This window comes from Hippopotamus amphibius, chromosome 3 (assembly GCF_030028045.1).
Source record: "Hippopotamus amphibius kiboko isolate mHipAmp2 chromosome 3, mHipAmp2.hap2, whole genome shotgun sequence".
Taxonomy (NCBI): Eukaryota; Metazoa; Chordata; class Mammalia; order Artiodactyla; family Hippopotamidae; genus Hippopotamus; species Hippopotamus amphibius.
The window spans coordinates 176,643,327-176,659,955 of record NC_080188.1 but is presented as its reverse complement, the minus strand read 5'-3'; the positions used below and the strand labels follow the sequence as shown (position 1 = coordinate 176,659,955).

General features: G+C 37.9%; 2 protein-coding genes across 2 annotated transcripts; one reads left to right on the top strand and one right to left on the bottom strand.

Annotated features, from left to right (window-relative positions):
• Window positions 1-3,226: 3,226 nt before the first annotated feature.
• On the bottom strand, window positions 3,227-15,583 carry TNFSF18 (TNF superfamily member 18). Its single transcript, XM_057725502.1, has 3 exons — window positions 15,371-15,583; window positions 7,197-7,227; window positions 3,227-4,605 (listed from the first exon to the last, which is right to left on the bottom strand). Exons 1-3 carry the CDS (start codon window positions 15,581-15,583, stop codon window positions 4,259-4,261), a joined length of 591 nt encoding a protein of 196 aa, XP_057581485.1. The 3' UTR covers window positions 3,227-4,258.
• LOC130847854 (mitotic-spindle organizing protein 1-like) lies at window positions 8,837-11,033 on the top strand. Its single transcript, XM_057725504.1, has one exon. It carries the CDS (start codon window positions 8,852-8,854, stop codon window positions 9,089-9,091), a length of 240 nt encoding a protein of 79 aa, XP_057581487.1. The 5' UTR covers window positions 8,837-8,851; the 3' UTR covers window positions 9,092-11,033.
• Window positions 15,584-16,629: the final 1,046 nt, after the last annotated feature.

The following is a 16,629-nucleotide window of genomic DNA, read 5'->3' as shown; positions in this document are numbered from 1 at the left end:
CTCAAATAGAGGCTAGAAGGCGATTTGCTTTTTTGATGAGAGACAGATTATGGTAAGTCTCATGGGCAACACTAACTTTGTTTTTGTTTTGTGTGTGTGTGTGTTTTGCTTTTTTATATTTTGTTTATTTGTTTAGAAGCTTTGACTATCTTTAAATTCTTGGAGAAATATTCAGCTGAAATTCAAAGTTTCATGCCATAACACAGTAGTTCTTAAACTGTAGTGTACAGAAGAATAACCTATGGGTCAGAGCTCTTTAAAATTTTGATTCCTAGGTCTCACTCCTAGAAACATTTATTCAGTAGCATATGAATGGGGTCTAGGGATCATTTTTTTCCCCAAGCATACTGGGTGAATCTGATATAGACCCCTCTTTGAAAAACTCCACTATTGATCACTGAACAAATTATTTTGTCTTAGTATTGTAAAGATAGTTGCTTCTTGGTGCATCTGCACAGCAAGGCTTAAACCAAACAGGATTTTGTCCCATTCTGTAATGCAAGATGAGGTGGTTTATTGATTATTTACCCTATTGCAAGTTAATTTACAAGGTTCTTTTCTTCTCCATAATTACTTTAACAATGTTCCTGAGAACAGGGGCTTTTTTTAATAATTTTTATTGGCATATAGTTGCTTTACAGTGTTCTTAGTTTCTGCAGTACAGCAAAGTGAATGTTATATGTATACATACACCCCCTCTTTTTTAGATTTCCTTCCCATTTAGGTCACCACAGATCATTGAGTAGGGTTCCCTGTGCTAAATAGTAGGTTCTCATTAGTTATCTGTTTTATACATAATAGTGTATATGTGTCAGTCCCAATCTCCAAATTGGTCTCACCCTTCCCCTCCCCCCCATGGATAACCATAAATTTGGAGAACAGGTTTTGATGGGGAAGAAGGACAGCATGTGAGAACAGTAGGTGACGGGATGGGAGACTGAAAGAAAAGGGAGCCTGAAGGCTTCACCCATTGGACTCTGTCGTCCAGTGTGCGCGATAACACTAACTTCACGCCAACACTCAAACTTGTGACTCATGTGTCTGTTCATTCAACAGAAAATAAGACCTGTGGTCCAGGCACTGTCCAACCCCGCACTCCGGTCACCAGCTTCTTCTCAGACTAGCCATTGGATGAGAGGTACAACCCAAAAGCAGGTAGGGAAGAGAAAGAGACTCTCTGCACCTTCCATTCTAAGAAACTTGAACTCACCAGTACACCTCAGTCCAACGCAGACTCTGTGTTGAGGACCTGTGTGAAAAACAGCTCTGCTCCACCCCTCACCCCTGCCCCATGTGGTGTCCCTGGACACTAAAATCAAAGAATCCCACCTTGATTATGCAACCAAAGCAATGAGAAAGTGATTTAATCTAATGCACCCTATTCATTAAATTTTCATTTTTTCTATTTCCCAACACCTCCTGAGTTCTTTGAGCAGGTTGTATAAACCCTGTAGCCTGCTTTCCCAAGCAATATAATGGGATTCATCAATACTGATGGACACTCAAGTGTCCATCAACAGATAAATGGATAAAGATGTCATTTACATGTACAATGGAATATTACTCAGACATAAAAAAGGATGAAATAATACTGTTTGAAACAATGTAGATAGACCATTATGCTTAGTGAAATAAATCAGCCAGAAACACAAACACTATGTTATCACTTATATATAAAATCTAAAAAATAAAGCATACAGATATAACAAAACAGAAACAGACACAGATATAGAGAACAAACTTTTGGTTACCCATAGGGAGAGGGAAAGGGGGAAGAGCAAGATAGGGGTAGGGGTTAAAGAGGTACAAACTACATGTCAAATAAATAAGCTACAAGGATACAGCACAAGGTACAGCACAGAGAATACAGCCAATATTTTATAATAACTTTCAATGGTGTATAATGTATAAAAATTTTGAATCACAATGTTGTATACCTAAAACTAATGTAACACTGTAAATCAACTATACCTCAATTTAAAAAACTTTTAAAAATAAATTTTAAAAGCAGTGTTTCATATGGGCAAGAATTTCTCTGAACACTCTCACAGTCTCTAGATCACAAACTCTAGTCTGATAACCCACAGATAAATCAGCTATAGTCAACTTACCAACATATATTTTATTATAGGTTTAAAATGTAAACAACTATTTGAAGAAACAAGGAAACAGAGCATACATTGAAAACAAAACCTGAAATTACAACACTAGGGAAATTTAAAGGTTATCTGTTGGTAGTGGTCTTTCTGGTTGCAACTCCAGAGACCTCTGCTTGCCCTGAGAAATCACTAATAAGTGGGGCTTTTACTGGGAGTATGACAATTTCACTTTCTGCCTTGCCTACCTTGATTGTCCTAGGAATGAGGCAGAAGCCAGGAGTCATCATGAAAGTGTCACAAGCAGTGGTGTGCTGGTGAGTGGGTTTTCCAAAAAGAAAAGCCCCGATTTGTAGCATTTGCCAGTTACTGTGGTTTATAAATAGTCCCACCATGGCTGATTTCAAGGATGATTGTATTTAATAACCAGATTGTACATTTGTGAAAATTTAGCAATCAGTTCTTATGAGCTAGGGCTGGGCCACTCGAGCACACAGCTGCTTGTAACTCAACAATCAGTAACACCAAGTTTCCATAAATATATGTCATATAAGTTTAATTTCCTGAGAAAATATACAAATGCAAGAGCAACCAGGCATCCAAGTCTTTGGTCCCAGATGTCTTAAAAAAAAAAAATTACTAAGAAGCACCTTGGCCTTAGGCTTAGTCTGTTCCCAAGCAGTTTTTCTTGCACACAATACAAATATTTTTAAGTTAGCTTCATACAGTTATACTATTAACAATATAGCTTTTTACAAATATCCATAAATATTTTAAATGGGGTTATCATGTAATCACATTACAAACCTTTCAACAAGAACCCGTAAGCAGCTAATTTCTCAGAGTCCAAAACTTTAGCAGACTATCATTGAACTGAGTGCTATTCATTCTTTGTAGCAGTTAACACATTTGACCAAGACAAGCTCTTCAAAGTGAGGAAGGGGATTTGGTTGAACTCAGTCCTGAACAACACCCTGTGCTCCCCGCTCCAGGCAAGGAAAGGAAGTTTGCTGAGAAAGGAAAGAATTGGTGTAGCTTCCCTCTATGTCCCTTGGGCTAAAAGGGAATATACCTCCTGAAAAATCAAATCTGCTAAACTTTATAGACTTCTAACGTGATAGCAGAAATACCAACCCTAAAGCTAAGACAGTGTGATACAGTGGGAGGCTCAGAGCCCCTTGTTAACCACTAGTTCTGTGCATTGAAGCAAGTTACCTATGTTCCATGTGCCTCCATATTCTCACTGTTAAAATTGTGCCAAAAATACCTGCTGCATAAACTTCATAGAATTGCCATGTGATATAGGAAAGCACTTTGCAAACTGTGCAGAGCTAGCTAAAAATATGAAATCATTACATGACAATACAGTATTGGTAATATCAATTTCTGGGGTAAATTTATGATTATTGACGATTACTCTTTCTTTACCATCGACAATGTTTAGACACCTACACAAACAAGTTCTCATGAAGCCCTATGTGAAGGTTCATAATGACCCTTCTGACCAGCTGGTTTTATAAAGTACCCTGAGTATGATGAAATCAAGGACAATTCTCGAATAAAGTGCGTTCCATCCCAATGCCACCTGTGCCTCTGTCCCAATAGTTCTCAAGCGTATTCTCTATTGTCTAATGCCATCAAATCTAAAGTGGGGTGTTGCTGGGATATCTATGGCCACCCTCCAAATCTGACCACTTTTTATTAGGAGGGTCTCAGAAGATGATGGGAATAAGGGAAGAATGAAGTCAAGCAATCCACGGTCCAAGAATATGAGAACGAGGCCAGGCTACTGTCCTGGATCTTTTTTGCATACCAGATAAGGCTCCTGTGGGGATAAGACTACATTTTTCCACCCAGAGATTCAAGGATTAGACAAAGACACTTTGAGAAGATTCTGTCCTCTAGCCACCCACATTCATTTTATCGTGAACTAGTAAAGCATCTGTGCTGACCTAACGTCAAGGGTAACCAGATGTCGTTGGTCCTTCCTCTGAGTCTTATTCGGAGAGGCATGAGAAATGAAAATCCACATGCAGAGGAGTTCTGTTTGTGCTGATTTGTATACACAGCTGAACTGTAGGCATTGAAAATCTTCCTCCTCCATCCTACCCACTGGCATCTCTGCATGTGCTGATGAGGACGGATGAGACCAAATCGAGTCTCTAGGAGGTGAATTGGGGATTTGCTAGCAAAAAGATCCCCCAGTATGTGTTATTTTTTAGAACCTGATGTTCAGCATTGAATATCAAGTCTATTACATCTCCAGCATGGAATTCATAAGCCCCGCCTACATTCTGGATTGTAGAGTTGTTCGTTAGAGCTTGTATGGGGTCTTCGTTCTTACGTAGCAGCACCGCAAATGGAGCTCGCCCCTTGTAGGCTGTATTGGGAGCCACTTGGCCGTAAATTAAATACAAGCCATTCTGAAGTATCTTCAGCCGCCAGTCAGCTGTCTTATTCACACAAGAAGGCTCAGGAGAGGGCATTTGCCATTTCGAAGGTAATGGTCCTATAAGACATTTACAAGAGAGAGGGGGAGAGAGGAAAAAAGAAAAAGGAAAGCATAGTTATTTATTTCATCCTCTTCCTGATTATAGTTCTTTCCTACTTACAGGTTGTTTCCTTACCTGGTCTATACTAGTTTTCTCCAACTACAGCTTTAAGTATCTACCTACTCTTTGTTTTAGAGAAATTATAGCTCCCCAGTATATCCCTTGCTTGGGGAGCTCTAAGGAAATAAATATGAAATACAGAAACAGGTTAAGTTTTAGGTGGCACTGCATCTCTTTTCAATAGATATTTGTGAAAGGAAAGAAAGGAGGAAGGAAGAGAGGAATCACACCAGGATGGTGATGACCAGAGTCGGCAGTGCAGGATGCATAGTCATGTTTCTCTGTGTAAATACTATTTACTCTATGTCGCTGTATCAATGAGACCTTCACATCAATCTGTGTAAAATACTTAGTGCTCTCCTGTCTCTCTCCCTTTACCCTGTTTTAGTTTTCTTCATAGGTGTCACCGTCTAGCCTATTATAAATTGTTAATTTGTTTATTGTCTTATACCCATTTGAATATAACGCCTTTGAGAACAAGTACTTCTCTATTTTGTCCATTGCTATATCTTCAGCACCAAAAAGAATTCCTGGTACCCAGTATGTCCTCAATAAATACTTCTTGATTGAAGGATACATCTGTGTTCCTGAATTAGGTGCACTGGGTCTAAATTACGATGCTTCAGTTTAGGGGTATATATCATCCAAGATCCACTTGGGGGCTTCCTAGGTGGTGCAGTGGTTAAATATCCACCTGCCAATGCAGAGGACATGGGTTCGATCCCTGCTCCAGGAAGATGCCACATGCCGCGGAGCAGCTAAGCCCATGCGCCACAACTATTGAGCCTGCACTTTAGAGCCGTGAGCCACAACTATTGAGCCCATGTGCTGCAACTACTGAAGCCCACACACCTAGAGCCCGGGCTTCGCAACAAGAGAAACCACTGCAATGAGGAACCTACGCACCACAACGAAGAGTAGCCCCCACTCACCGCAACTAAAGAAAGCCCGTGCACAGCAAAAAAGACCCAACACAGCCATTAAATAAATAAATAAATAAATAAATAAATAAATAATTTTTAAAAAAAGATCCACTTGGGATTTCATTATCCAAACCCTCCAAAAATAGCTACTGGTAAATTAATGAGTTTATACATGAAAATTATTTGACTGTTTAAATATAAGTACTCCTAGTTTATTGCTGTCACAGGGGATGGGGAAAGGGTCAAGACTTACTTATTTTCATAAGTATATATGGAATTTACATATTCTAATATTAATTGTTTTTACCCAGAGGTATGATTTCAGAATTCCAAGATGTGCTTTTACTTCCCAAAATACTTATCTGGCCTGTTCTCTAATTCTCCATAATTTTTCTTATGGGGGGAAAGCCTCTGTCACATAATTAGAAAGAAACCGTGATTAAAAAATACCCTAGAAGGGATAACACATTGACAAATTCTTATTTATATATAAATGACAGAAATAAGGCTCTGAGGGTATATTCTGAAGGAGAATGAAGAGATCATTAAAGCAAGAAGCAAAGTCTCCCTGTATCTCCAGTGAGCCCACAGCCCAGTAAATCCCTTCTTGCTTGACTATGTAATTGGCAATAGGCAAGTCACCAAGAAGTGTCACTGGTTCTCATATTTAATTCTCTAATGGGAGGCACTTAAAGACCATCTTAGCATCACTTGAAGTTCTCAACTTTTATCACATCAAGAGGGAGTTTCAACATATTATGAGGAGTTTCATTCCATTCACTAGAATATCAAATCAAATCACAAAGGCAGAGACAAGTAAAAAGAGACTCCCTAATTCCCACAAGCCAAGGAAGCCTGGCCGTTTGCACTGTATAGGAAAACAGGGGTTGAAGTTAACTCTAGAAATGTTCTGCTCTCAGCTGAAAATGGGTATTTGACCTTAAACCAGTAAACAACTGGTTGTATTTACTTTCAATTTTGTATATGTTCTAAAAAAAATACCCGAAGGCTCAGTGCAACTGTAAACTTTACTGCGTTTTCTAAGCAAGTACCAGGTCACTATAAAGGAAAGAGACTCAGGAGCTAAGAGGAGAGGAGAAAGGAGCAGAGAAGTGACCATTCCCCTAACTCTCATTTCTCATCCATACACTTGGAAACAAAAATTGCACCCTACACTCACTCTCCTGGACACTAGCAATATGTGAAATGTGAGAAGAACTTTGAGTTTGTCACAGGAAGAGGTTGTAGAAATCTGAAACTTGTGCCTATTAAAACACAGAATGAAAAGTAGATTCCCGGATCTCAGATCCCCAGACGTATAGGAGTGCTGTGCATCCCTGCCCAGAGGTGTGACCTTGAATGTAGCCTTCATCGGGGCAGGGGCTTGTCCGTCTGCTTCACCTCTGAAGCCTCAGCTCCTGGACAACTGCTTGGCACGTGATAAGCAGTTATAAATAGCTGAAGGATGACTAAAATAGAATGCATGCTTTCTGAACACTGGAGCTTGCGTTTTGCATCAAATACTAAGAAAAGTAAAAAGGTGGCATATAAGATAGGTTACTCACCAAACTTCGCTACACAGGGCCCATTGGCAGTCTGTAGGGAAAGAAGAAGAATTGGTCAGGATGATGACAGTGTCACAACTCTCTTGACTGATTTCTTTAGAGCCTCTGATTCCTGAAGCAGACTTCTTTTCCCTAGCCGCATTAAAAAAAAAAAAAAAAAAAAAATCCCTCCCTCTACCTTGTTTTGGATCTCTCAGCTTTCCTTACAGGTGGATGACTCCTTCCTTTACCTTGCATTATCCAGCTACCTTTTGGGTCTTCTAGGAAAAGGTTAAGAACTTTTATCCACCTAATCTCTACCCACAGTACAACTGTTTGATCCTGGACTCTTCTCTTGGGCTACAGAAATTTTCTATAAATAATAGTCTCTGAATCCCAGTGACTGCACAAAATGATCCATTGGCATTTGAGAAGAATATAATAGAATTTCCATTTGTTTTTATTTTAAATAACAAATTAAGCTATATACATATTTACATTTCAGATTGATAATGTCACCTCTATTTAATATTCACTCATGTACCATATACAGTAACTGAAATACCCTGAGGAGATCTCAGTTTCAAACTGTTGCAATATACCACATGTTACAGGAAGCCATCAGTGTGGTTGATTTTATAGATATTTAAATATTAAAGGCTTTAAGATGCTCAGTAGTAAGATAAGGTATACCCACATTTTTTTGTCCCATGTAAAGTTCATTGGTTTCCTTGTAGCAAAATGCTTAAGAGACTTTTTGAGCTTAAACATCATGTCACTTTTTCTTTTATAGGATTTCTCTGGCTGCTATGCTAGGAACACATTAAAGGGCGGCAAGAGCGAAAGCAGTGAGACAAGCTAAGAGATCAGTGTAATCATCCAGGCAAGAGAGCGTGGTGTCTCTGACCAAGGTGCTAGCCGTGGAGATGGTGTTAAGTGATTGGAAACTGAGCCAGCAGGAGTTCCTGACATGGATATGGATAAGAAAATGAGACAAAGATGACACCAAGGTTTTGGGCATGAGTAATTAGAAAGATAAAACTGTTATTCATTGAAAAGAGCAAGATTTAAGAGGAGTAAATTGGGGGGGGGAGAATCATGAGTTCATTTTTGGAGGAGTATCAAGAAGGCAGTTGGATCTATAAGGGTGGAATTTAAGGAGTTCTGATCATATAAATTTAGGATTCTTCAGCTTTCGTGTGGTGCTTTAAGATATGAGACTGTATAAGACCATCAAGTCCGTGGGTATAGACAGAAAGGAGTACCAGGACACTGCAGTATTTAGAGGTCAGGCAATAAGAATCCACAAAGGAGACTAAGAAGGAAAGGCCACCTTGGTAAGGACTTTAATTATAGACCATGGAATTTAAGTTGTCTAAGGAAGGAAGAAAAATCATGAATGGAATGATGGGCAGTACTATTTTAAGAAAAAAGAACTTTGCACTATTGAACGATGGATTTAAAATTTAGTGTGACAACATGGTAAGCACACTCAAAAATGCATTCTTCCATTTTGATCTATATTTCTTCATGAGGTAACTTTTCAGTTATGAGAGTCAAAACCATGAGTCAAGGTAAGGTAAATTAAACTAGACTATAACTTTCAAATTATTGAATTAAAAAGTGTTAAACTGAGTTCCGGGTCAGGCCGTCGCCCGCCTCCCTCGGCCTCCGCCATGGCGAGCAGCAGCTGCGCCGGGGCTGCGCTGGCGGCGAATCTGAATGCGGTGAGGGAAACCATGGACGTTCTGCTTGAGATTTCAAGAATTTTGAATACTGGATTAGATATGGAAACTCTGTCTATATGTGTACGGCTCTGTGAACAAGGAATTAACCCCGAAGCTTTATCATCAGTTATTAAGGAACTTCGCAAGGCTACTGAAGCATTAAAGGCTGCTGAAAATATGACAAGTTGACTTTCTGAAGAAATCCTGATGAGATATGTCAAGCTCTGCAAGAGGATTGAAGATCAATCGCATTGTAGTCAAGAATGTACAATGAAATCACTGCATGTAGCAATGTGGAAACATTGTCCTTTTTAAAAGAATTATAAAACAATAGCTTTATAAATCAGTGGAAAGTGGCTTACAGAGAAAACTATCAATTGTGTTTACACCACATCTTATTTTTTTTTTTTTAACAGCTCTAATGCTTTGGCATTGCTGTGTTCATATTTATGTATTCCTTATTTATAGCTCTGATGGCTTTAATGTTCTAAGCAGTCTGTCTATCAGATGTGCACATCTGCTGTTGCCTGGCTGAAGTATGGTGGAACCCATCAGTAGTAATGTTGTAGTTAGACTTATTGACATTTCCATTATAAACTTTAATTTTGAATTGTTTATGCAAAATAATTGTGGGTTTATGTTGTATTAGGCTGAAAGTTGACAAAATCTCAGCTGCCGTTTGTGGATTTTAATTTAGATTCATTATGCATATAAGAATCTTGTTTTTTATAAGAGCATGAAAAAACATTCGTTGTAAACTGCTCTTTAACAAAGAATATTGTTTTTTTAAACATAAAGTTTGACTGTCAGTTAATAGTGTGAACCAGATCATACTTGTATTGATTGAAAAATAAAACTTTGAGAAACTTCGATTTTAAAAGTAATGACAGTGCTTAGCTTAGTATTATTTATCATTTGAATCATTTAAATTTAGTGAGAATATTAATTGAGAATGTCTTTCTTACTAAGTTTTATACTCTGTACATCACTGCCTTAAAAAAATAACGCATAATGAAAATTCCAACATGAAAAATCTTTTTTACTTTTGTTGCATGAAAATAATTTGAGTGCTTACTTAATATACCTCGAGTGGTTATCTAGCATATCACTAACTGGATAGTGTCATTCAACAAATAATGATATTATTTTCTGAAGGAATAAAGATTTCCAGTCATTAAACAAACACTAAATAATGAAGTGTTCAGTATCAGGAATTCTAAATATGCCTTTCTAAGATCATTTTTGTGTGTCATTATTTTTACCTTGAAAGTTTTAACTAATCAAAGTGATGGTTCAAAATAAATTTTAGAAAACAGCATAGCATGGATTCTGTTCCTATAACAGAATCTCAGTGGAATATTTTTCCCAAGACTAATACGAATTTAATCTGATTTTTTAAGACTTTGTTAACCTTCATTTAAATGATAGTATAGGAACTTCCCCAGCAGTCCGGTCCAGTGGTTAAGACGCTGCTTTCCAATGCAGGGAGTGTGGGTTTGATCCCTGGTCAGGGAACTAAGATCCCACATGCTGCAGGATATAGCCAAAAATTTTAAAAAAAAGAGAGATAGTATAAGCATATACTCTATGGTAGCATTTTTTGTTCTTCAGACAAATCTAAGTGACTTTAATAAGGCTTAGTTATATTTAATGGCAACCTTCTGTTCTATTTTAAAAATCTAGTCCTTTGACCACTTTGGCTTTTTGAATGCGTGGCATCTTTACCAAGTGCGCTGAAGGTCTGTTATAGGGAGAACTGGTTGGGAGACAGTAAAAGTTTTGATTATAAGTCATCTATTTGATTAAAAAACATTGCAAATACTGCATGTTGTTATTTATGTAAAATCAGAAAGAGAACAGTCTTGTCAAGCTCCAAAATTTGTATATACTTTTAGGTCATAAGAGTTAATGGTTTTATTTATGACTTTGTAGATTATGTTATTTATGTATGAAAGCAGGAACATACGTTAAGGAGTTATGTTTACAGAGGACTTTTAATGTGTTACATTTCTTAAATGTAAACATTTTTAATGCATACTTAAGTAATATTTAAGGAAACCAAATGAAGTAATGATATAATTGCATTGTGCATGTTGTCATTGTCAAAAATAAAACCATTTTGGTGGTATCGGCATGTAAAAAAAAAAAAAAAAAAAAGTGTTAAACTAAGATTAATGAAAGAAACACATTTATCAAATTACTAAAATATTATTTCAATTATTTTAGAAATGTTTGTATTATATAGTCACATATTATATAAATAGAAGATTTTGGTAAAAGCAAAATGGTTTTGCACTGTGAATAAACTACATTAAGCATATTATTTGGTTCATCCTTATAAATTTCTATTATGTATCTTTTTAATATACAGAGTATTAGAACTTGTATAAAAGTTACAATAAATTACCATATATATTGGGATTTTACTCAGAAACATTTTGCTGCTAGAGAAGTGCAGTCAAAAACGTTGGGAAGTCACTATTCCAGGAGATAAATCACTGGATTCCTACAGTTGTTTTTATTCTTGCAACTATTTCATCCTCACTTTGGGATTTCTTAGAAGAGATGTTAAAATTCAATTTAGTTTAACTCATGATAGGCATGTGTTAGGGAATTCCTTGACTTCAATTTTCTCATTTATAAAATGGGAGAACTAGCAGCACCTAGCCCACGGAGGTTGTTTATGGGTTTAAATGAGGTAAATCTGATAAAGGATTTTGCCCAGATATTCTGTCTTGTCCTGCTTATTAAATATTAGTGTTTCGATAGTGATGCTGATTATAATGAAAAATTAAGCAAAACTTTAAGCATCTACATTCCCGACATTATTCTAGCATTGTAAGCAAGAGAAACTAATGTCAGCTATGGTACTTGCCTCTTAAAAAGTTCATCATCTTTCTAGAAAGACATAATTAAACACATGAAGCATTCGGGTAACAATCTAAACATAAAAGAGTGCCAGAATATGTGCCACAGATAACATCTATGTTGTCTATTCTCATGCATAAAGTGTGTGGGGAGTGGGACTTCCCTGGTGGCGCAGTGGTTAAGAATCCGCCTGCCAATGCAGGGACACAGGTTCAGTCCCTGGGCCAGGAAGATCCCACATGCTATGGAGTAACTAAGCCCGTGCGCCACAACTACTGAACCTGCATTCTAGAGCCCATGAGCCACAGTTACTGAGCCCGTGTATAGCAACTACTGAGCTCAAGCACCTAGAGCCTGTGCTGCACAACAAAAGAGGCCACCACAATGAGAAACCCACACACCACAACAAAGAGTAGCCCCTGCTCGCTGCAAATAGAGAAAGCCCATGTGCAGCAACGAAGACCCAACACAGCCAATATATAAATAAATAAAGTAAATAAATAAATAAATAAATATATATAAATATATATTTTTTTAAAGCGTGTGGAGAAACCTAAGGCTGCAGACAAATTAATTGCCCAAAACAGAAATCCTGAATAGTGCAGTGTAGGCTGCTTTAATGTCTGTTTAGAACTACAGAAACCACCATTGTGATAGTCTGTCATTTATTGCCACAAATGAAAATCTGTCTAATCACCAAAATCCTCTGCTTGGCAGTGAGGCATAGTCTTTGGCTGAGGAAGTGGAATAGATAAGGAATACGTATTTTGTTAAAAGTCTTTTTAACATTATCTTCATTGTCAAGTCATTAATAACAATGGTGTAAATATGAATCACTACCATCCACTGAGAGCCAGCTGTGGGTCAGGCACTGTTGTGTCACATTAATCGTTACCACAACTCTGTGACATAATGACACGCTCATTAGCAAATGAGGAAATGAGAAGAAGGAGGATTATGTAACCAGCCCAAGGTCATGCAGCTGACGAAAGGCCAGGCTAAGATCCAAACAGAGCCTGTCTGACTCAAAAGTCTCACCCCTACCACTCTGTGGAGCAGTTTGTATTTCTAATTCTGGTGATGTTTAGAAGGGCTAAGTATCCACTTACAAAGAAGCATATGTGACTTTAGCTTAGTTGATTCATTTTTGCTTAGAAAGATCTGTTGCTCTTGTAATCCCATTTTGATTTAAGCCCAGATTTACATAGTTGGGTTAATAAATAAACTTAATTATTTCTCCAGACCAACTCTAATCAGATCATCATTTGGAAATAGAATCTACTCTGCTTTTAAGTACAAGCACAACTTTCCCTTTTGAAAGTATCCTTCATCTCATTGAAGCTGGGGACTTTTGGTTTCTTAGAGACAATTTCTGTGAGGTTATTTTGATCTAGGGGTGGACCAACTCCTTGGGCTCATAACTGATTCTTTCAGTGACATGTCTTCTGAAGGAAGAAGGGGGTGGAAAGAAAAAAAGAATTCTCTCAAGGAAATTTCTGTTAGTCCCAAAGGAGCCAATCTTCCTGTCTAACACTTTTTGAATTAGTGCTTAGAGAGGCTGGAAAGTGGGCTTTTGTGTATAAAAACCAGAGTGGAGACTAAAATAATGTAAACTCCAAGGTCTTAGAGCATTATGAGGAGGTGGAAGTGGCTACCTCATAATGACTCATCACCTACCAACCATTCAGTCCTCTTTTCCAAAAATACTAATCTGTGGCCAATAGAGAAAGAGAAGTACAGGCAAGTAGAAAGTGGAAAACAGGGGCTAATATCATTGCACTGTCAGCGTGTCACTGACTTTTCCCATGGGAACTAAGCCTCCATGATATCCTGTCAGGACAATATCCTGGAAACCTTTCAAACTTTCCCAAATCTGGAACAAACTCCAGGCTATTTCTTTAGAGACAGAAGCTTTCATTGACAAGCTGCATGAGGAGAAAGAATCTAAGATCAAAGCTCGAACACAGGGGATGGATCAAGTTTCATTCTGGCAAGAGGTGTATCCTAGATGCCTCTGGCAGTATGAGCCCTCCTCCTTCTCTTCGCAAGAGCAGCTGAGTGCCTTTGAGAAAAGCATTCCCCTTCTCTTCCAGGCACTGGTTCCCCAGACACACGTAGGAAACAGGAAACAATGACACCTAGAACATGCCCTTTGTGCTTCACTGTCATGTGGCTAATAGGATATGAGGTCTTGAGAAGGAAAAGGCACTTCCAAATTTAAGTTGTTCCCCTTCTTCAAAAATCTAAACACTCAGAATTCCTGACAATTCTTTTTTTCTGCTCAAAGTTTCACTGCTCCAGAAAGTTCAGAGTTCAGCTTGATACATTCCCTGAGACAGTGGGGATGTGATTACAAATTCCTCTATTGCACACTCTTGTGTACAGTTGTGAAATACAAATTAATGGGCTACAGTGTAAAAACTTGGACAAAGCTATACTTGCCCTAAGTTAACATCAGCAACTACAATGCACTGCTTCCTCCTGCATCTTTTCTCAATGGCTTTCAAATATCTTAAGTAGTAGAACCATATCTTTGAACTCTTAACTGACCAGTCCCCCTTAGAAAAATTTTTCTGCAGTCACTGATTTCATATCACAGCCCCTTCTGAGATGGACACGTACTACCTTATTCTTTGCAAGGCTCAGAATCTTTAGGTGTACCCAGGAATTGGCTAAATCCTAACTTAAGTAAAGCATTTCTTATTTTCTTTTTGGTCAGTGCTATGTAGTCAACAGTCAAACCTCTGTTAGGAATCTACTGTATCTCCATTCCCTTCACTAGACCCACAACTTGGACTGGAGCTCAGTGGGAAATTCCTGGTAAGCATCAGGGGCTTCCCAAATAAGAAAGTACTTCCTCCTTCCTCCATGAAGCTTTCCCTTATCAACCTAGCCCAGAGTTATTGCCCCCTGTTGACCCCCTAAAGCATTTATGTTCTATACTACCCTTAGATAAATTATTAATCACTGTATTTTATAGCTAGAAGGGACATTATAATGAACAAATCCATTTGCCTACCACCATTTTTCAGATGAAGAAACTGAGGACCAAAAAGATTAGATGTCTTTCAAATGCATACAGCTAGTTATTGAGAGACCTAGAACCAGAATCCATCTCTTCTTACTCCTAGTTCAGTGCCATTTCCCTCCTCAAAGATACACACTAACCATCCATCACTTACCTTATTCTTTTATTATCTTTTTATGTCTTCTTCCTCAATAAGACTGTAGCTTCCATCCCAGTCCTTGAGGGCAAGCGTTATGTTTTACATCTTTTTATTCCGCCAAGAACAGAGTGCCAGAAAGGGAGAATGTACTCCACAGGTATCTGTCAACTGACTGACAATTAAGTGATTCCATCTCACTCAGTTCTGCAGCTAAACATTTAACATTTTCTACTACCTTTCATTTTAAACACTTAGATAAGCCTCAAAAGCCATATTGCCATGACAAAATTGGAATTATGCTTACATTATCTGTACCCACGTCTCATTCTTCCAACTAGCTCTAACAATACTGAGTGACAATGATAATAGGTAGACTTACAAAAGAAAACAGGAGTATAATACATAGCAGCCTTGGGTACTGCTGTCTCCTTACCTTGAGTGGAAGAAAAGTAAAGATTAGTGTGCTGAAGGAGCAAAGTAAGAGCAAAATAACTATTGTTGAGTAGAGTAGCCATTGCTTCCAGGATGGTCTCTGTGCTCCTTGAGAACTTGAATGGCTTAAAGGCATATTCTCCACGTGGCTCAAACTCATTCTCTGCAGGAATGAGAGCTGTGGAAAGCAGACATTCACAAGTGATGAGCACATGATGCAACCAGTCAGTTTTGTAGTATTATGGTAATTAGTAGTGGGTGTAAGAGGCGGGGTTTTCCTTCCGATTCTGTGTGTTGGAAAATGATACTTCTAAGCTAAGTGCTGACTCTGATTTGGCACCTGGCCAAATGCACCAAAAGGAACAGTGGGCTAATAGCCAACACAAACACAGTGGATTAAAAAAACACAAAACAAGAGAAGTTAAGAGGGAAGAAAAGTTATTTCCTGAAGCAAGAGGAACTATGGAACTGTGTAGTATTACAAATTATTTCCAGATAAGAAAATTACTTTTTGTAAGAAAAAAAAAATAACTTCAAGATTAAACCCTATCATACTCCAAATATCATACATGTGTGAGGCAGTAGCTCAGGGAGCTAGGGAGACTGGGATGCATGGTTTGGAAAAAATAGTTTCATCGCTTTCTAGGGTGTAAAATGTGTTCATTCTGAGATAGTCTCTAGAAAACACCAAGTGTATTACTAGAATTTAATTTTAAAAATGTGTCAACACAACAACCTTAATTATTTTATATCTCACCATTTAAAAACTGAAAATTCAGTGCTGACATCAAATAGAAATAAAATTATCATACAAAAGGATATTTTCTTGTACCCTGTCCTCTAGTCCGAGTTTACATTCTATTCCAAAAAACTTAAGTTTTTTTCCTGGCACCCAAAATGCTGATTTACTGCAAAATTGAGGAAGTCCTCTGGTTCTCTGTACCTCAGGTTTTCCATCTGTTAAATGAAATGTCTACCTTTTTTTTTTTTCCTCACACAATGCCAGATTCATGGACTTTTAAATCATACCAGACCTGAGAGGGGGGCCTACCGCCTTCCAGCCCTGATCTGCTCAGTAGCCGGCAGCATGTAACTTGACTTCGTTTCCATCATTGTAAAATGGAGAAAATTTCCACTTCATAGGTTATTTTGAGAAAGAAATAGATGTGAAGGTTTGGCTCGTAAGTGTTTCTCTCTTCTCCACCCTTCTGAGAGATTCAGTCCAAAGACTGAATCAGTTATGAGATCCTAGAAAAGAAC